We start from the raw sequence: 22548 nt of genomic DNA on the forward strand, positions 1-22548 counted from the left end.
ACTGAGGTGAAGAAATAAACAGATGCATGCTACTACAAACAGGCACCCACAGTGTAACACGAGCAGGAAATAAAACAAGTAGTCCCCAAAGGAGCACATAAACACCTACAGCGTAAGGAAACTGTAGTTGGCCGGTGCACCTGAGTGAAACATGGAAGTGATGTATTGGGAGCCACAACCAATGAGGAGCCAGCAAAAAAGAGCAATACAGGAATGAACAAATGGCAAGTCGCAGGCAGGAATACAGTCCATATAGTAATTACAGCAGGTCTTCCACACAGCGCATGCGTGCTGCCTAGGCTCGACCTAAAAATACAAAGGGAACTCATCACTGTTTCCATAAAAAGAATCCTGCACCCCAGTAAAGACAAGAATCAGATTCAAAGTATTAGGACTGGCAATAAAAATGCCATGCAGCACTATCCCAGGCCAGCACACACACTGTTGCAACAAATTGAAACCTGGTGCTGCAACAAACGTCTATAGATAATCTAGAACCCACCTCTGGCCCTCCACAAATTCATTCAACCCCCATAAACTAAATGCTAAAATTAATGAACAATTATATATTGTCACATTGCCAGTCTTCATACTGCCCAAAAAAAGGACATACTGACATGTCAGAATCCCGAGTACCCTAGAAATGCATATGTTAATATGCCATTTTCAAGCTTCTCAGTGAAGCACATATTATATTTTCAAGCCGGTATTCACAGACATGTTTCATTACAGCTCATGATGTCATGCCATTATTAATGACACTGTCCAGCAGAGTACACACTTATTTGTAGGGCATGCCTGTTGGCACGGTGCCCCAGTAAAACTGTATATAGACAATTATTCTAAAGAGATAAACACAATACGTGTGTGATGTAATTATTCACAATGAGAGGTGTGATGTAATAGTTCACAATAAGAGGTGTGATGTAATACGATCATAATAAGAGGTGTGCAGTAATAGTACACATAAATAGTTGTGATGTAATAGTTTACAAAAAGAGGTGTAATGTAATAGCACAGACTAAGAGGTGTGACGTAATAGTTCGCAAAAAGAGGTGTAATGTAATAGCACACACTAAGAGGTGTGATGTAATAGTTCACAAAAAGATGTGTGATGTAACAGTTCACATAAAAAGATGTGATGTAATAGGCTCATAATAAGAGGTGTGATATAATAGTTAACAATGAGAGGTGTGATGTAATAGTTCACAAAAAAGAGGTGTGACGTAATAGGTCAAAATAAGTGTGATGTAATAGCTCACAATAAGAGGTGTGACGTAATTGTTCAACATAAGAGGTGTGATGTAATAATTCAACCACAACAAAGCGAAGCAGCAAAGCAAGCTTGGAACAAATCGAAAGAAGAAGATTGACAAGGAAGATCAACGTTGGCCAAGAAGACGACAATGTCATGCCCCTACCACGCCACCAAGTAAAACCACATGGTCAAGCCACGATTCACACTGCTCAGTAAAATCACACACTGTTGTCCCAGTTGGCATGACAGTTACATCACTGCCAAGTAATCCCACATGTCATGCCAGTTTTCATGTCAGTATGGCGGTAATAGGTATTTCCACGCAGTTCAGAGATATTACCACTTTCTACTTGGCCATGTCTCCACAGTACCCAAAATGTCATATAGTTTCTGCATGTTCTAATATTTGTTGTTCTCTTTACGCAGTGGTACATATACAATGATTGTCGTGTACTCCAAATCGCTGTTTTCTGCCACTGCCATTGCAGAGTGTCACATTACACAGATATTGCGAGTTTCTACATTGCAGTAATATTGCTTATACTCAGAGTTGATGCATTATCACAGTTTGAAAATCTCCATCTACACTAAGTTCTCCGTTTTGGTTATTTTTATTTATTTTTTGGACGTATTCGTGTTTTACCTCATTTATAATCTGGTGCCCCGACTAACCATCAGCCACAAATACTGTGTTTGAAATGTGTTCCCCTCTGCATCTCAGGGCTGCTGCAGCTAACATGAACCTGGTCTGTCACCAGGCTGCTACCAAGGTGGGTTAGATATTAATAAGAATTCTGCAGCTGAATGTGTACACCATCACTGTGACTCAGTTACATTTTGGACCTATCAGAGCCCACACGTGTCAACGGACGATCCCCAAAGAATGAAATGTTTGTAATGGCCTCAAGTGAGTCACACAGAAAGCTGACCAGGTCTGCCTGCAGCTCTTTCTATCTTTCCTAAAGAATAACAAGCATTGGCATAGCCATTAGGTCTCGCCTTTGGGACCTTATAAGTGTTTAGCCATGCAGCACTTGATGTTGTTGCACCAAGAATATTGTGCTGGATAACTAAACACTTATAAGGTCCCAATGGCGAGACCTATTGGCTATGCCAATGCTTGTTTTTTTAAACGGTCGTGACATACAAACACCAGCCATGTCAATACAATACTGGCCAGGAAGCAACACTATGCCGTATTAACTTATATGTTGTCTATATTTATTTATTTATTTATTTATTTAAGTATTTATAGAGCGCGACAGCTACTTCCAACGGAAGTGTCCCGGCGCTAGCGTCCTACAGGTACAAGGGATAGAGCAGGGAGAGGATAGCGACGATCTCTAGGGCATTCTGAACAACCAGGTCTTAAGTGCCTTTCTGAATGGCAGTTCCTTGTCCAGCTGTCTGATGTCATTGGGTAGGGTGTTCCATAACATTGTGGTTTTCACTGTGAAGGCACGCCCACCTGTCCTAGCCTTCCTAAACCTTGGAATAATTAAAAGATTTTGGTTGCAGGATCTGAGAGTTCTTGCGGGAAGATATTTCTGAAGTCTCTGTCTCAGATAGTGGGGGCCAACCCCTCTCGTTGCTTTGTGGGCCAAGACAAGGGCCTTAAACTGCACTCTTTTTCTTACCGGCAACCAGTGCAGGCTGTGCAGATGAGGCGAGATATGATACCGTAACGGCACATTCCTCAACAGCCTGGCTGCTGCATATTAAGTAGCTTCCATATACAATGTGGGAACACCACCACCTTGTGGACAGTTGTAGTAACAAAGAGCAACAAGGAAGCTATCGACTTCAGGAATGTGAAAGAAAGCTCTCTTATCTTGAAAGCTGATGACCCATGTCGAGAGAGGAAAGCCATATGGCGCCTCTGCTCGTAAGCGCGTGCCTGCGCACATGCACGCAAGCTCTAGGCCACAGTGTAGCACTTTGAAAAGCCCCTTACTAAAAGCCGAGCAGCAGCGCATGCGCTGCTCTAGGCTCGACCTAAAAACAAATAATGTCCCTTAAATTCATAAAACAGGTATTGTGAATGTTCCCTTTTCAAGGATGTATGGAGTTTGGTAGGATATGACCAAACCTAAAAAACAGACATGTAGGCCTTTATGTATCAACACATGTCCACACAGAATACGTAAAATCGTTTGACAGTTTTTAAGATATGAAAGATGTCATATTTTGCACCCTTGTCCCAATCGTGGCGTACAGATGCAACTATACTTCTGCTTGGGAAGAAACTGACCTCATATAACCCATCTTCCAGGGGCAAACTGGGCCACGTGCATCATTAAAGACTTTCTACACAAAGGCAGAAAATGGGGAGGAGTTCATGTCCACCTGACCGGAAGGAGAGGATTGTTGTCCGTCACCTCCTTGGATACACCTTTGGGTCCCTCCCACGCTTGACATCATCGCTCCCTGCAGTGCTACTGGATCACACTGGGATTACTTTTCCATGCAGAGAGAGGACTTGACTTGGTGACCATGAGAAGGTTTAGGGTTTGGAAAGAGCTTTGTCCAGCCAATAGAGGATTCTACCATTCGGGATTTTTATGAAAAACACTCTGGCCTTACATCAATTCTTGCACAAAGAGAATATACAGGCTCTGGTTTGGACATTTGCAGTGGGGTCCTGTGGAAATAGCAGGACAGTTAATGTTTACTTTAAGGATATCTTCCAGTGACCACGTTTTCTGATCCATTTAAGAAAGCACTTATCTATATACTGTTATTGGTAAAAAAGGGTAAAGGGACATTCCTGGTGTGATGAAACAACATATCCTGTTATTCCTGTTGGATGAAAACTGGTTATCCTGACTTTAAGCATGAACCTCTGCTCCCACAGACTTTCTACAGGTTGGGAAGAATTACAGAGACTAATTTTCTGCTGTTGACATCTTGTTCTGCCTCCTGTGGATTTAGTTGTGTTTTGAGGTGCTTGGAAGGTGCATGGTAGGTGCAAAGGCCCTGATTCAGAGAGAACTTGCTAACCATTTTGGAAATTGCCTATTACGTGGTAAGCTAATGTGAAAACCTGGGACAGTTGAAGGCAAACACCTTGTACTCTTTCCTGGGGAATAAGTCCTAGAATTGGCGTTAAAGCAATTGATGAGACAATCTAACCATATGTGTGAGTTGGAGGAGACCTGGGTGAGCCCAGAGCATCCAACTTTGTTGACCTCATTATCAGCAGTTTCCCTCTCTGAGCTTCCGCTTCCCTGCAAAAGAATTGACTTCAAACTTTGAGCTCACCTAGCCCAGTACAGCCCACTAATGTGACCTTCTAACTTTATTTGACCTTGAAGGAACTCACAGAAACATAACCAGCTGAGGGAAGGTCCAACACTCATCTTACATTATTGCATCGGGCATCACCCGTTCATCATAGAAATCGAAGGCTCGCCGCGCCCTCCTGCCCGACATATCTAAGGTCCCGCAGCCATCCTGAGCATGGCTTCATCTTCATCCGCTAGACATGACTTTAGCTTTGGAGGATGTTTTCAGTCTGACAGTATAAACCTTGACTGGCTCAAGCCAACTTATTGAATCCGACCATGGGTACATGTGGGCGAGCCGCACTTCTGAGTAAGTTTTTCCAGTTGATTTCTTTAGGATCACTTTTACTTTCTTAATAACTTTTGAACTCCTTATCTACTATTTTTCATTTTATGACCTCTTCCTATGTCCTTTTGAGAGTGTAACCAACCATGGGTTGGACCATTAAGTTCTTTATTTTGCTTACTGTGTCATATTTAGTTTATTCGTTACACACACACACCCGAGGCATATTTCGAATGGTATAGCCCAGCCGCTAAGGCCATGCTATCCCAGGTGAGCAATGGTTACTCTTAGGGCCCCCTTGTTTACATTTGTGAGTTTTCTGTATAATCATTGAGAAAGCGAAGGACCAGATTTAGAGTTTGATAGATGAGTTACTTCATCACTAATATGATAGATAAACCATCCGCCTTATTACGAGTGCATTATATCCTGTTGGACTAGTAATGAGGCTTAGTTTAAAGCTGCCAATGAAACCGTAGCACATGTTCTTTTTGCCTGTGCGGCATACTCTTGCTTAAGATCCACCTGGATCAAGCCGGTTAGCTGGTAGTTGGGCACACGCCAGCATGTGGGTTTTTTTCTTTCTAAGTTTTATATAGCGCAAACTTGACCCGAAGGTATCAGGTATCAGAGCGCCTTACATGAGCACCAGCTGCGTTGCACAAGGACATACATTTTTTTTATTTTTGTTGTTAGGCATGGGGAGATTAAGTGATTTGCGAAGAATCACAGGATGTTGAGCGTCGGTGCGGAGACACAAATCCGGATTCCCGGGTTGTTTTTTTAAGCTGACCGCCCTAGCCCTTGGTTGCTATGAGAACACTAATACCTGATCCCAGTCCTGTGTAAGTTTACGCTGTCGCTAAAGTTTTGGGTAGAATGAGGACCGCAAGGAGAAAGGCCATATCAATCCAGGCGTAAAACTAATAGATGTCACCCACCTTAGATCTACCCTGCGCACCATTGTGCTGCCGAACTACAGAGTTTGCGTACGTACTATATGTATTCTGCACTTTATGGTCAAGTTGGAACGTAGTTCCTACGTACTGAAATAGACGCTCTATTGCCCTGTTATAAAATGAACCATGCCATTCTTAGCCAGCTCTTTCCTTTACCTATTGTCCTCTACAAATGCCATTCTTAGCCAGCTCTTTCCTTTACCTATTGTCCTCTACAAATACCCTAGACTTGTAAAATCTGTAACGCGCACTTTATGGTGAAGTTGTAATGTAATACTTTGAAAAAAGCAAAGGAAAAAGTAGCAAATCTGGCTTCACAATGATTTTTGAGAATACCTAGGTTTATTACACCTTGACACAAATTGAACTTCCTATGCTGGAATTGCTATTGAAATTATGTCTTTTCAGCCAGTTAAATAAAACCTTTTGCCGGGACATGTATGATTAAGGATAGTGGTATTGTAATATGGCCCTGCATTTTTGCCTCTTATATTTTCTTTTAAGGATTAGCTTATAGTACACCATAACACACATTTCATTGCATTGTCCCAATTTTTCAACCATTGTTACTTGTGCTTTCATCCAGAAGATTTGTTAGGTTATATTATTGATCTTGTAGTTTCTGGCAATCTATTGGGCCTTGCCCAAACGGTGATACTTTATACTCAAGATAAAATGCACAAACTCCTAGACTGTCTAAATTATAGTTCTGGTTTGGAAACCCTGTAACGATGATTGACCTTTAGATAGAATTTCTGCTAAATGTCTATCGAGATTTGTGCGTTTTTTTAATATAAATATTAGTTTTTAGTGTACTGTTTGTTCAAAACTGTTATGGCACCTGTTGCCAAAATAAAGTTATTTATGAAAGGAATATGCTTCTGTTTGTCTGTTGGTGAGATGGGGATAGACAGTCCGTCTCTAGTCTGGCTGAAGAGCCCATAAAAAGGACAAAACCGGTCCTAGGATGCTTGTATTCATGTTCAGGGAGGACCTGGCTTGGCAGCTCAGGCTAGGCTATTCCCATTGGAGCAGTGTTAAGACTGATTTGCATATGGGTGGGTCCAAACTGAGGTGGCATGATGGGTGAAAAACGATGAATTGGGATGCGGCCCGAGCTATTGCCAGTGGCTAAGATTAGGTCAAGCATTCCATCCATCACCTTGCTGTTGCTGCAGTTGACCTCTCTAATCTCCGGCATATGAGCAAATGATGCGGCTACTGCCCGAGTCGTCATCTCTTTTTCTACTCAAGGTGAACCACTGCTGTCCACCACCCAAGGCCAGGCATCTTGTTAAGAATGGGGTGAGGGGCGAGCATCCGCCACAGGTCTGCCACTTCTACCTGCCAACCAATAGCTAAAGGCTATGTTTGAAAGGTGAAATTGAACACAGCAGCACAAAAGCTCTTCAAGTGGTCCTGCAGCAGTCTTCCTGTAATATTGCTCTTGCCTGAAACCTCAGAGATGACAAACCTCATTGTGTTGCTGTTTCAGTGGTATTTTTGATGTTTTTGCCAGATGACAGCTCGGTCCTCCCAATTATGTACTTGTAGAACCTTAAACAACTGGGGTTCCTACTGCCATGTTCAACAATACTCATTTTGCTGAACCCTCTGGTGTCTCAGCACGACGCTGTTGAAAGCACAATCCAAGGACCAACACAGACAAACCAAATACGGATTCCATCAATGTATAATGAGCTGTGACTCTGAGTCTAATGTGATGTGCATCTGTAAAGAATAGAAGCTGTGTCTTACATATGTGTCTGTCTCCATTATGCTGGTCATAATTGTGATTTGTTGTTTAACAAAAATTATATCTAATTGATATGTATTGTATGATGCTTTTTAAATAATTTTGTTTTAATTATTTTGATATGATATGTGATTTTATTTTGTCTTGAAATAATAAGAAAAATATTTTTCTAAATAAAACCATTTTTATATAGAATTGGGACATAGTATTTTATGTTTTGTTATTAGTTATAACATACTGATATTGAAATTTTAGGATCAAGGGAAATCTTCCTTTTTTTTTTATCTCAGCACAGATTACACAATGTCAGGTTAACCTCCTCCCAGGAAAGACCGACGGATCTGAAAATAGCCCTTTAGATAGATTTATATAGTTAATCGACAGCGCAGTGCAAAAGAAAAGCTTTCATACCTCTATTGAGTCCTGGCTGTCTACAGAAGTCTGGCGAGCCAGTCTCCGCACTAGTGACGTTCTGGTCTGTCCCAAAGGCACGAAAGCTGGGCTGGGGCTCACTTCTGTCCACTCCACCTGGAGAGTTGTGTCCACTGCCACTGAAGGGGAAAACAAGAGACCGAGAATATCCATCAGAGGACAAAAATCCCACTGATGATGAAATGTCTTCTCACATATAAGCGGGGCCACTGGAATTATGCAATTGTGCGGCTACGCCAAATTTGGCAAGATTTTAGATTTGCAGCATTTGCCACATAATCCATCATCTGCCGCATAATCTGCATATTTTAACAAAAGAAATGTGTTTCTAGCTCACACAGTTCAAAAGTTACTAAAAATGCAGTGACGTATGTTGCAGCACAGTGGAAGGCCCTTTCAAAACTGGACTGGTCACCTTTCTTTTGCTTATTGCTATATTTGGGTGTTAAACTGGTACTAATGGGGTGCAACTAATGCCCAGACAGTGTTAGCAAGTTTAAAAATGACAAAATAATGAAACAATACTTTTACAAAATCTGCCGCATTATGCCCCATAATTTGGCTTTTCTTGTTGCATAATTTACTAAACCCTGCCGCATTATTTGGCCCTCTTCTGCCGCATAATTCCAGTGGCACTGCATATAAGCAGATCAGCAAAGAGTGCAGCACTCCAGAGGTTGAGGCAAACCAAGCAGAGAGAGACATAGCAATCCAGGCATTCCTTCAGAGCAAAGTAATATGTGCCAATGGACATTATATCAGACAGATCAGCAGATATTAATGACACTTGATGACAAGAGTGACCCGATGGTCACATCTAGGCAATCTTCAGCTACTCTTAAGCTCAAACAAGTATGGAACTAATGGGCACACATACGCACAGCTCTCCAGTTACTACTTTTGAGCTTTGGAGAAAGGGCCAATGAAAAGACTTACATTTGTTTTATGGAAAAGATATAGAGAATGAAACAGCAGTGAAGCCCTCACTCACTTTTGGAGCTAGCGCTTAAAAGCCCAGAAAAGAATGAACAATGCACACAACTTTAAAGCATCCTTAGCTACCAGTGAAAAGGCCTGGAGCAAAGTTACTCAGTGCCTACATCATCTAGGAGGAACAATCCAATTTACAGATCTCCAGGGAAGGAAGGACACACAGAGGTGCACCCTCACTTACCTGGAGGGGTGGCATCCTGGGGACAGACAGTTTTAACACAGATACTAGACACTTTATATGCAGACTACTTAAAAAAAGATTTACTTCACAGAGTAAAGCACCTAGGGGCTCCCTAAAACTATTGGTGAGGAAAAGCTCATTGGGTACAGGCGACCCTCAACTTTAAACCCTATAACATATGGTATTGGTCACATAACAGAACACTCACAATGAATACAAGCAGGTACCTAGCTGAGCTCATGAGAACTAGGGATAAGGTCTTCAAAAGTTGCAAATATGTAAATAGTTTTCGCCTGAGTAACTTTTTGGAGTTTCTTGACTCTAGTGTCAATACTACCAATGCCTTAGTGTCAGAGACATTCACATCTTGAGGGCAATGTTAACATGAGCAGAACAACCTGTCTCAAGCAGTTTACAGCCACACCTAAAAGGGCAGATTCATTTCAGATATGTACCTACTTGAGCAGGGGTAGCTCCTCCACTGGAGCGGAGGAGCATCGTCCCACTTAAATGCCCCCAGAAAAGCCCTAGGGATGATTGAGACGGCCATCCTGACATGCGCACTGTAGACCTCTCAACCCAACTGCCTTAGACAGTTGGGTTGAGAGCCTGCACAGGCCTCTACTGTCCCCGGGAGCACCAAGAGACACCCCTTGCTCCAATCCTGGAGCTTCTTTCATGCTGAGAGCAACACCAGGATTGGTTAAATAGGTTAGCTGGGGCCCTGGACGTGACATCGGAAAAGAAGAGGACCGGAGCGAGGAGGAGGTGTTTTTTTTAAATCTATTTAATGTATTTATTTTGTTGTGTGTATTTTTTTTGTATGCTCTCACCCATTTGCCCTTCCCTCCAATCGGCGTACTTGCCAGCCGCCTCTGTACTTGAGCTCCACAGTAGGTTAAGTCTGCGAATCCTAATACAACTTAGAGGCTGCCCAAAGTTCCCACCTGAAGACTGGCCAGAGCTACATATAGAGAAAAGAAATCCCAGTAAAGTAGGATCTACGTTCAGGGCCAAGAGGCGGAAGAATAATTAACTCCCTGGATTACCCAACTGAGTATCTTTTCAAAAAGAGAAATAGAGAACTGTGGAGCAAAAACCACATTTTATTCTCTCAAAAATCAAATAATCGGGATAATGTAAATGTGAACGTGGGCAGTCAAAACAGAAACATCCAAGCACAATTCAATAGTTTCTCATTGTTTTGATAGTGACTAAAAAGCAATGTCATATGGTATAGTATAGTAAGTTTAATAGTATTTTAAACAGATTAGAAACAGGTGCCTAGAAAGAAAAGAACATCACAGTATAGGAAAAGTTGTTAAAAAAAAGAAAGGGAATACAATTAAATAATTCTATGGCAGTCCATAGAGGCTCCGATTATGCTTCTCTTTGCGTTACTGCGAAACACAGCAGCCAATAAACAACTTTAAACTCAGCATTCCCCGGAAGTACAACCCCCTCCATAGTATACACCAATCACTATCAGTCCATTAGTGTATATAGTTTGTAACAAGCACAGCACTTCCTCTTTCTTTGCTGCTGCAGCAGCGAGTTAAGTGATTTTCTACTTCTTCTTGTTTCTGTTAATTTCATGTACCGCTAATTGACTTGTGGTAGTATGGTATGCGGTGCGTGTGCGGCTCGGTTTATTAATTAGTTATCGGCGCTCCGGCGCTTCTGGTGGCAGCGTATTTATCGTGGAGCGGTAGCGGGACAGATGCGCGCTACGCGCTTGAGGGGGCAGTCCGTGTTCTAATGCCCCGCGGTCCGCGCATGCGCGAACGCCCGTATCGGGAAGATTACTACCGATCGGGTTCAACACTGCGTGGACCGTTTGCCTGCCTCTACCCTCAGATCCTGAACGCCCGACGGGGCGCAAAATCGTATGAAGCCACTACCTTAGGAGGAAATAGGGGTGGCTCCCTCCACTTTAATCTATCTGGGTCAGATTCTCAGTAGTTAGCCTCAGGGTGAGTATACACCAGTCGCAGGGGAAGTGTATTCAGGATTATCTGACCTCAGTATCACCCCTGGTTTTTTTTCCCCCACCGGAAGTTCCTCCTCCCTCCTAGTTCTCTACGATGGCGTACTACACCGAGGAGGCAGACCAGTGGGCAGAATACGCGGATGATGTGGAGTATGATGAGGTGCCCAATGAGCACCAGCTGGAGGAACACTTAGTGGAAGCCCTCGATTCCCACGTCCAGGGTTCAGTGAACAAGGCGTCGATTAAAGCCTTAACGCCATTTACGCAGCCCCTGCAGAACTACGGCAAGTGTAAATTTAAAGCTTCCCATGGCGGACCGTCACATCATCGTTTATCCGAAGTACTTGCCAGAGATGGCAGATAATATCCTTAATGACCATGGTGGCTATGGGAATTCATCGTCCGGCGTCTAGCGCATCCCTGACGTATCAGGGGGACGATGATGACTCCTCCTCATCACTCACAGGCACTTCTGACGCTGACCAATCGGAGGCGCCTAGGAAGGCACCGAAGAAGAAGCGCAAGTCGCAACCAGAGAATACCCTCCCTCCCAGCAAGAACTTTCTCTTCAACCCAAATAATATTGTACACCCAAGGTCCACCGAATGGGTGCCATGTGTAGAGGTGGCACACTGTGTCCAAGGCAATCTACGGCAGGGATTCGAGTGCGAGGTTCGTGCCGTTCTAAGGTCTGAATGCCCCAGGCCAGCCCTCTTAGGCAAGGTGACGGAAACTCCAGAGCTGGACCCAAACATGGCCACATTCCTCAATAAATTCTCCAAGGACCCCAAGAAAGGATTGGACAGGGCATGGAGGGGCTGTCAGGAAAAACTTCTCGACGTGTGTGGGCCCCTCACAAAAATCTTGGACGCGGCAGTGCAAGCCAAAGAATCCAACACGCCTCTAGATGCGACGGAGTTCCTAGAATGGGCGCAGAGGGCTCTCTGCTTTTTAGGCAATGCCAATTGTGCCGTGTCTACGTAACGGCGGCATTCTTTCCTTATGCGCATTGATCCGCAACTGGCAGACATGGCCTCAACAGAGGAGGATATCATGGCGAATGGTTTACTCTTCGGAGATAAGTTCATTAAGGAACTAGGGAAATACGTCTCCACTTTTTCAGCCCTTGACAAAGTCCAGAGCAACATCAAGAAGGTCATCCACGCTGGCCTTTTTACCAGGGCCGGATGCTCCAAGGGTCGGGCGGCTGGCCGTGTTTTCAATCAGACATCAAGAGGCACAGAGCAGCGAGGACGTGGGGGCTCCCACCACTCCAACTTTTATCCCACCAGAAATCGTGGGGGTAGAGGCAGAGGCTAGAAAGGAGGATACAGAGGTCACAACAATGACAGAGACATCTCCTATTCAGGTAAATTTAATTCAGGGGGGAGATGTCAAGGTGGGGGGTCAGATTGCAGGGTTTGCTCACAGGTGGAGAACCCTGACGGGCGACCTTTGGATACTGCAGATGGTTCAAGGTTTTCGGATAGATTTTTACGACACTCCCCGACAGACACACACACCACATCCACTACATTTTACCCATGTAGAGAGGTCTTTCATAGACGACGAAGTGGCATCTCTGATGCAGAAAGGGGCTGTTGTGCGAACTACGCCTCACGAACACGGATTCACCAGCACGGTTTTCCTCGTACCCAAAAAAGATCTGAGGTATCGTCTGATGTTAAATCTAAAAGAGTTCAACACTTGGGTAGTTTATCGCCACTTCAAGATGGAAGGCATACACTTACTTCGGGATCTACTCTTAGAGAGGGATTGGATGGTGCGTCTTGATTTAAAAGACGCCTGCTCGGCAGTTCCTATATTTTCGCCCCACAGGAGGTTTGTGCAGTTTCAATGGGGAGGTGTTTGGTACGAGTACGCCGCCCTGCCATTCGGACTCTCGTCCGCCCCTTGGTGTTTCACCAAGCTCCTCAAACCAGTAGTACAATTCTTGAGAGAGTGAGGAGTCAGGCTCATCATCTACCTAGACGAAATCCTGATAATGGCTCAGAGTATCACTACAGTGCTTCGTCATCTAGCCTGGACGACGCAACTCCTTCAGGAGTTAGGGTTCGTCATCTATGTAGACAAATCGGTCATGATGCCGTCACAGTCGATGGAGTTCCTGGGGTTCCAGGTGGACTCAGTCTCTGCTCAACTTTTGTTGCCTCTCAAGAAACGAATTGCCATCAAGAAAGAGTTGAGGAGAGCATTGTCTGCTCCGACCATATCATTGAGGACGTTGGCCAGGCTGGTGGGTCTGTTAGCCTCATCCATTCAGGCTATTTTCCCGGGTCCCCTTCATTACAGGGCACTCCAGAGGTTGAAAATTCTACACTTACGCAAGGATCTCCGTTATACAGAACAGATTCTGATAAGGCAGAAGGCCAGGACAGACATCTCGTGGTGGTTAGATAACATGGACGCCTGGAATGGCAAGGCCATCTTTGCATCAGCCCCAGAGATAGTGATCGAATCAGATGCCAGCAGATGGGGCTGGGGAGCCCGTTGTGGGAAGGTGGAGACTGGGGGCCGTTGGTTCCAGGAGGAGCTGAAACTCCACATAAATTGCCTGGAACTCTTGGCGGGTTTGTTTGCGATTCGAACCCTGTCGCCACACAAGGTGAGTTGTTGTATACTGCTCTGAATGGACAATGTCTCAGCAGTACGATATATCAATCGTCTAGGTGGCACGAGGTCACGCTTACTAGTAGAAATAGCCAAGGACTTCTGGCACTATTGCCTACAAAATCACATATCGGTGACAGCGGAGTATATTCCGGGTTGCACCAACGTGGTAGCGGACTGGAACTCCCGCTTCCTGCGGGACTTCAGCAATTGGCATCTTCATCCTAGAGCTTTTCATCAACTCAACGCCAAGTGGGGCCCTTGTACAATTGATCTCTTTGCCTCCAGGCTCAATACACAACTGCCCCAGTTTTACAGTTGGCGGCCGGACCCTCTAGCGAGCAACTCGGACGCCTTTCCTCAATCATGGACGATGGGTATGCTTTATGCATTTCTTCCGTTTGCCATGATTCAGAGAACGTTGGCACAGATCCGCAGACAGAGTGCGGCGGTGATTCTAATATCCCCGTGTTGGAGCACAGGCGTGGTTCCCAGCAGCACTGGCCCTGTCGTGTGCCTTCCCAGTTCGTCTGCGGTCCTTTCCCGAGATTCTAACAGACCCGCTGGGTCAACCTCATCCACTCATCCTACAGCATCTGTTGTCCCTCATGGTGTGGAGACTTTCCGGAGACGCTGGAAAATGGCAGGAGTTTCGGAGGACACTTTGTACTTCCTGTCCCAATCCTGGGCGCCTGCTACACATAAGTGATATGAGCCTGCTTGGCATAAATGGGTTAGTTGGTATACTGCACAACAAGGGGATCCCTTGAGATCTGGTATCCACATGATTGTTAACTTCCTATCGGAGATGGCAAGTACAGGTTTGGCGTATAGGACGATTAACAACTTCAGGTCAGCAATTTCGGCGGGTCATCCTCATGTGGATGGTAAACCAGTGGGAGAGCATCCACTGGTCTATAAAGTGGTGCGTGGTATCAGGTTGGTCAATCCTCCCACACCCCGGTACTCCCAGTTGTGGGATGTGAATGTGGTATTACGTTTCCTTCGGAATTGGCAGGCGAATGAAGGTCTTTCACATAAGTAATTATCGGCCAAATTGACGCTTTTGTTATGTTTGATATCATGTAGACACGTCTCAGATGTTCGTGCCCTGGACATAGCAGGTAGAGTTTTCACTCCTTCGGGGGTGCCGTTTACTATTTCTAAGTGCACTAAAACCAATTCTGAATGTATTTCCTATCCTGCATTCCCACATCACAGTAAGTTATGTGTTGTTCAATATTTGAAGTGTTATGAAGATTGGACTAGAGAATTTAGGACAGATGTTGCAGGACAGTTGTTGATTTCTTTACAGAAACGCTTCCCCCCAGTCACGGCCGCGACTCTAGCCAGGTGGGTCTCCTGGTTGTTGCAGTTGGCAGATATTGACACTTCAGCCTTTGGCGCTCATTCAGTGAGAGGGGCTATGGCTTCCAAGGCTTTGGCTACAGGTTCTCGCTTAGAGGATATCATGACTGCGGCGGATTGGTCTTCTGATTCTACATTCAAAACGTTTTATCATAAACCAATTGTAGATGTTGCTACTAATGTGGTGGGTCAACTTTAAACTAGCATAATCAGAGCCTCCGTGGACTGCCATAGAATAAAAACATTTCTAGATATCGCGACAAAGAATTTTCAATTCTATTAAGGACACGGAGGCGAGGATTATCCCACTCATTAAACTGTGTTTTTTCAATATGTTCTTGGACTTTTGTCATATTGTTGATAATGATGTTTGTATTATGTATTTATTTAGGGTTTCATCCCGCCCATTTTGTTGAGGACATACATTCGGTGAATGGTATATTACGACATATATTCTCGTTTTAGGAGAACAGAACATGCCGAAATAAGGCACAGGTGACATCGACTCTGTTTCCGGAGATGAAATTCCGTGCTCAAGTTTGGACTCATGTCGATGAAGAAATCGGTGGTCCAGTGTTCAACAGTCAAGTTTGTGGACTGTGTTAAAAGTTTGATGCAAAGAACGAGGAAGTGATGTGCTTGTTACGAACTATATACTCTAATGGACCAATAGTGATTGGTGCATACTATGGAGGGGGTTGTACTTTCGGGGTATGCTGAGTTTAAAGTTGTTTATTGGCTGCTGTGTTTTGCAGTAAAGCAAAGAGGAGCATAATCCTCGCCTCCGTGTCCTTAATAGAATTGAAAATTCTTTGTTGCGATAGCTAGCAACATTTTTATTCCACTGTTATGTGCAATCTTTGAGCAGTCTGTGGTTAAAGAAAACATTGCTCTTTGGCATACTATTGTAATAAATTTATATAACTGTTTCAGTCATAGAGCAATCTAGCTACCCGGCCTTCTCCAGGACTATAGACTTAACATACATGAACTTGAAATACAGATAAAACCTCATGATCATGTTCAATGTATGTAACCATTGTTTACCCATGATCACCAGTAGTTAACAGCGTACAACCAAACAATAATTATCAGTCTATTCTAGTGGAAGGGAAGAAATGGAGGTAGTGAATAGAGAGGAAGGTTAAACAGTCTGGTAAGGAAATAGCTATCAATTAAAATTGTGGTATGGAAATTAACAGTTTAGCAGATTAAATATGCAACCATATGTCAGAGTTAACTCCCTGGCCAACCCATTCACATTCAATTCTCAGTGAACATGTGTATTGGTTGTCTCTGCTTGCTAAAAAGATGAAGTTTACTACATATTTGGAGTAGAGACAGGCTCACTAGGGAAGCTCCCCAGGTCTCAAGTGAGGCGGATGTGCATACAGAGCATCCATTGACTAATAACCCAATCACAGCCTTTGTAGCATTTGATTGTTGAATGTGTAGGGCTCTAGGAATGGTGCAGTCTGAGGAGCTCCTTGCACCGTAGGATTTGTGCATAGGTCAGTGCAGCAGTCTTCAAGCTGCTAAAATTCACAAACGTGATTGATATGAAATGGGGCCTATAATTCATTTAGCTATAAGGAGATGCATCAGGAGGGGTGCAGCAGGAAATACTTGTACATATTCCGTCATTGCATTTTTGAGACACTCTCTGCATGACTTAAATCAAAGTGGAGGAGGTAATAGGGTTTACCCAAAAGTACAACTCTCAAGTTCACTGTGTTAATGTTCCTATTGTGCTTGACTGGCCATTAGGATATATCACCAGAATATCACAATTAAATTAAATAAATATCATGTCTTATGCATTGTTTACAACAATATTGCCCCATTGGAGTTAATAATAGAAAATCTACACACAATGTATTGATATTTTTATCAATGATATGTAAGACACAATACTTTGTAAGACAATTGTTTTGTTAACAATATTCTGACACACAAATCATGTTGATCCATCACAAACATCCTATAACTAATGGTATGCCTTTATTTTTGTCTTTCGCTTTGTTCCCATAATTCTAGCTAAGTCATCATTTGTGGAGCATCCTCATGCTCTGGTCCTGAAGAGAGGATCTACTGCCCCTACTGGTTATACTCGGTCATGTATGGAGCTGACCAATCAAGCTACATGGAATATGTAGGAGGCGGAGCATGCCCGAGTGGTGAATGAGCAGAAAGTGAGTATGCAGTTGTCTAACTATGTATGTCTGCTAGCCATGCCTGGATCTCAGAAGCCAAATGATGACTGTTAAAAATTAAAAAGAGGACAACACAGAGCAATGTAAGATAACTATACAGCAATCAAATACCACTTTGCCCCACAACTTTTAACCACTCTTACCCCTCTTATTCTGCAACTGGAAAGGTTGATTTTCTAACTCAGGTCCTCAGAAAATCAAGAATTGGCCAAGTCAGTAGCCTGACTTTCATTAGGGAACATGTTTCAATCATTGTTGGGTGATTTTGAGTGTGCAGCGCCCAGCTGTTATTGAAAAGAAATTCCAGAAAGAAGCACTATTTTGGGCCACAAAGTTATGGAAGCACAGAGTAGTTTCATTTTGCTCACCAGATTCCACAAGCAGAGTAAAGATGTACCCTCAAAGAACAGTGTCAAAGAGAGTCGGGAGAGGATGTATGTGTTGTAATTGCGGAGTCAAAAATACATATACTGAAAAATATCCCACAATAGATACTTTTGACCAAAGGGTTATGCTGTGTGTTATGAAAGCTCAGGCGCCTATACATTTTTTTAAAGAAGTATGTTGTAAATAATATCACAAGTGTTTAGTAAAATACATGATAGGCTAAGGCATCAAAGCAGCAAGCACTTCCTAAACAAAAAAAACATAAATTGGCAATTAAAATGTCATCATGTCAGCAAAGTAAATAGATCAAAGAACACCCACTAGTTGAAAATGACAAGCTACAAGTCCTCTTGCATCTTCAGTCTATCAACATTACCACTTGATTCTCTATCACCATAACCTATGGGGAACACAATGGACAGTATAACCATCTTCAAAAAATTCCATGATCTTAATGACAGCCCATCCAAGCAATGGCAAGAACAAAAAACACATGAAAGCTAGTGACTGAAGGGGGTTGGCATAAAGTCCACTCTCTTTGTGTACTTCTTATTTGACTTCTTTGAAGAATTGATAATGTAAAGAACCAAAGCGGTCTTGAGAAAGACCTATCTAACCTTCTACTGCATTAAGGGAGCACGGTCCCATTTCTAATCATATGGTCTCAATCCTTGCAAGCGCAGTAAAGAAAATGTATTCTTGAGGCTTTTGTTCTATAGGGGCTTGAAATAGGGGATTTGGTCAAAATCAATAGAGCTGCTCCATATAAAGCAAGGCTGGGGGGGGCATCTTTGCCAATAATTTGAGAGCTGAAGTCAGTCAGCCTATTTGGTAAAATTAGGGTTTTAGAACAAATTCTATCTCCTCTGGCCCACCAGATCAAAATACCCTCAAATGGTACCCTCCAGGATGCTGGCTCAATAAAAGGTATAGAAGGTAACTTCACCAAGCCGCTACTTGTATGGATTTCTTCCCCTACCGGAACTCTGTCTTTTAGTGAACAAGGAGTTTGTTAGTCTTGCAGTATAACTCCAAGAGGTTTAACTGATGTTGGTGCCCTAGAGAGTGCAATCTAAGATGACCAGATTGTCCGCATATAAATGTACATTATATACATACCACTGGCTGTTGCTGGGAACCCCTAGTTTCTGACACAACAAGTGACCGATTAACACCAATCAAGAGAAAAACAATTGCTCTCATACCGATCTCAGCTTGAGGCCATAAATAAATGTCTATCCAGTCATAAAGTTGTCCCTCCTTCCCCCCTTGCACTTTAGTCCAAGCCACCCTTCCAGGCTTCACACTTAACCCACCTGGTGAGTTCCACCTGCTTGCCGCCATCTTATTAAATCTCAATATCAATCCAACAGCCATCTTAGGTGAGTGAAAACACCACTAGAAATAACAGGGTTATTGTACTAACACTAAGGTCATTATTACAAGCTGCCCACATCTTCATCCCGTGGCGGGTGGGGGGGGGGGGGGGGTTACGGTTCTAAGTAACCCTGAGTTCTCAGGTGTTTCTGGGCCCAAAATTACTGGCTCTGGAAATATCTCACCTGGTTTTACTGAATAGATCGCTATAAAGGAGGAACCAAAGCCCGTTTAATACACTTTTTAAGACTTTAAGAGCTCCGACACACCGACAAAGCTAACTTTAGGCAGACCTAAAAACGGAGTCGTATATACCCGTGTAAAGGTAGAGCCAATATGTATACCTTTAGGCATCCGCGTGGCTCTCAGCCTCCCACCTGGACTACAGACTCTAATGGTGGCCGTGTGACTCTATGCTTCCTGTCTGCACTTCAGACCCCACGCGTCTGAAGCCTCAGAGTACAAGATACTGTTCATCCCAGAGTCAGAGCATGTCCATTATTAATGTCTTTTATTTGGCATCTCTTGTATTGGGCCGCAAATATATCCTGTGTCTTCAGATACTCTGGAGAACCTAACGAGGAGCGGGTCAGGAAGGTGGGGTAACGGGGGACGACGGAGAAAAATAGAAAAAAAAAAAAAAGAACTTGCCTGCCGCCCTCCAGCACCTCGTTGCGCTCTTCTGCTCCTCTCATCTTCACTGCAGGGAGGCACAGGCTCCCAGCCTGCCCTGCGGCCAATCCTGAAGCTGGTCTCATGCATGAGAGCAGCTTCAGGATTGGTCTGAGCGCTGATAATTGCGCTCCAGGCAGGGCCGGACTGGGAATCGAAACCAACCCTGGCAAACCGCTCCCCCGGCCACTGGGGGGGGGGGGGGGCAGGGGGTGCGGCTGTGCTGTTGCCGGCCCCAGTAACAAAAACGCCCCCCCAGGGCCCCAAAACCGGCCCCCACCCTGGCAGCCCACCGGGGAAACGTCCCAGTGCCCACTACTGCCAGTCCGGCCCTGGCTCCGAGACAGATTGGGAGCCTGTGCCTGCTCTCTCCAGCCCCAGCAACGCAGCTGTGGTTGAAGGGAGCTTCACTGCGCATGTGGGATTGGCCAGCCTCAGACGGCCGGCCAAATCCACATGCGCAGTGAAGGCAGTGCCCAGAACTGTCACCACGCTGGCCCCGCCCCCAAGCCTCAACACAAGGAAAATAAATTGATAATAAAACAGGTTTAAAGTCCGTTTTATTATCGTTTTATTTTTCAAATTTTTTAAAGTGATGGCATGTGAGGGACTGCGACGTACCTCCGCCATAGCTGAGGAGCCACCACTGAGCCTAACCAGAAATATTACAGATACATGCAAGTAGTGAGTGTGAAACTGTGCTCTAGTGAAAGTGAAAGTTATGTTCAACTTTGTGAAACATGTCAATCCTCTCTTTATTTGGGTGAGAACATAACTTTAGACCAGGTGTACTTTAAAAGTGGTATCAATAAGTGTTCGCAAGTTGCATACTGATTTCTTGTGACTATTTCATTTTCCAACTGACCTACGTTCTAATAGGTCAGTTTTTAAAATAATGAATTGTAGGTGGCTGCAGAACAACAATCTTCCTTGGGCAGAGCACAATTTGAGAACCACTATGATTAGCCACAATACCGGGAGTGGTGGCCTGCAAGGGACAGCAGACGGTCATACCAATGACCTGTATTTCATAATTTAAAAAGTATTTTTTAAAGTAGCCTGTGTTTTCTAACATAAACAGGGCTGGTAAAAATTTAGTGAGGGCATGCAGTGGTCCTTTGGGCCACTACCTACCCCCGTGAAACGGCCCCCCTGATTATTAAAAAAGACGGGATCAAACTAGGAGCGCTTGCACTTTGGGAATCTGTTACCACCCCAACTTGGGAGTTGGGAACTGATCAATGGTTTACAAACTGAATGACAGTCACAAACTATTGATACATAGGTTACTGAATCTCAATTCGGAAGGGACCCCACTTAACATGCCCCTAACACATTGCAAGTCAGTGATAATTTAAAAAAACTTTTTGCGAGTGGAAAAACGTAATAGTATTAGCGCATCAGTACCAGGAAAACTGTGACACAGGCCCTCATCACCAGCCGACTAGACTATGGCAATGTACTCTATGCAGGCACCACCACCGAACCCATGCAAGGACTCCGGGCGATCAAGAATGCAGCAGCCAAACTGATCCTCAAGCTGCCCAAGAGGACACACATTACCCAGCACCCGAAGGACCTTCCCTGGCTCCCCGTCCAGAAGACATGCCATTTCAAGCTTCTGACCCACGCCTACAAAGCCCTCCATGACCAAGGACCATCCTTCATGAACCACCGCCTGCACTTCCACCGACCGACCAGAAATCTCCGCTCCGCACACCTTGCCCTCGCACAGATACCACGTATACACCGCTGCTACTCTGGAGCACGCTCCTTCTCCCACCTCACCACCAAAAGCCTGGAGCGCCCTCCCCCTTCAGCTCCGCACCGCACCCTCGCTGACCCACTTCAGGAAGGGGATCAAGACCTGGCTCTTTGACTGATACCTGCAGCACAGTGCCTCGATACCCTCTGGGGTGATCAGCCGTGCTATACAAGTACTGCTTGCTTGCTTGCTAAAAGGATTTTTGCGGTCGCAAATCCTGTATTTTACCCAATCCGAAGTTTGCAACTGGAAAAGCCATTTGCCCTGCTCTTTGTTTTTAAATTTGGATCAAAATCAGACTCAATCGAATAAGTAGGCTGCCTTTGATAAGCAATTGTAAATAGTTTCTGAATGTATTAATTTCTTAACTCCTATGATCAAGATCTGAGTGACGTTGATGATTGCACTGCTAGCATAAGCAGCAGCCCGTTTTTATAGTACGGAGGCAGCGCACCACCGTAACCCGGAAAGGAAGTATCAGCGTTCAGGAGTACGATGGAGGGTCAGCTTCCTGTCGTATAACCCCACTACCCTGCAGACACAAAAAGTCAATGATGAAACAAGAGCTGTGGTGGATGTTTAGTCATGATCCTATGGTGCGTCCCTGAAGCGAACTTTTGGCGTATACAAAGTGCGGATAGCACTAAATGGTATATGCTTCTTAAGGAACAACAAGCTACATCATATGTGCAATAAGAGCCACTGACCAATTCAAGGTGTGCTTTTTTCTCGGGTGCCAGGGTTTTTGTTTCGGATCATGTGTAGGTAAGGATAATCCGCGGCTTTTGCCTCGGTCGCCAATGTTATACCGCGGTAACATGAGTCTAGCAAACAACGCGCGTGAGACGGCCAATGTGATATTCCGCATAAGCTGTCAGCTAGCCCCATGCTTTGGGGGGTAGTTTCAGCCAGTGGCGTAGCTAGACCTACTGCCACCCGGGGAGGCCCCTAAGTTTGTCGCCCAGTGCACGTAAGAGCGGTGGGGGTGGCTGCCGG

The 22548-nt window shown here is 44.4% G+C and overlaps 1 protein-coding gene and 1 pseudogene across 6 annotated transcripts in view; one reads left to right on the forward strand and one right to left on the reverse strand.

Annotated features, from left to right (window-relative positions):
* Positions 1-22548, reverse strand: part of FAM131A (family with sequence similarity 131 member A) — a 571148-nt gene that overhangs the window by 254400 nt on the left and 294200 nt on the right. For 4 of the 6 annotated variants that reach the window (XM_085635533.1, XM_085635534.1, XM_085635532.1 and 1 more), the window contains exon 2: positions 7955-8094. The exons of the other annotated variants lie outside the window; for them this stretch is intronic. Coding sequence is in view for 1 of the 4 variants with exons in the window: in XM_085635532.1 (XP_085491658.1) it covers positions 7955-8094 (140 nt within the window). In the remaining 3 variants the exon portion in view is untranslated. The remainder of the gene's footprint in view (positions 1-7954; positions 8095-22548) is intronic. 6 annotated transcript variants of the gene reach the window in all.
* LOC146786084 (uncharacterized) lies at positions 11518-12459 on the forward strand (annotated as a pseudogene).

This window comes from Triturus cristatus, chromosome 11 (genome assembly GCF_964204655.1).
Source record: "Triturus cristatus chromosome 11, aTriCri1.1, whole genome shotgun sequence".
In the NCBI taxonomy this organism is placed as follows: domain Eukaryota; kingdom Metazoa; phylum Chordata; class Amphibia; order Caudata; family Salamandridae; genus Triturus; species Triturus cristatus.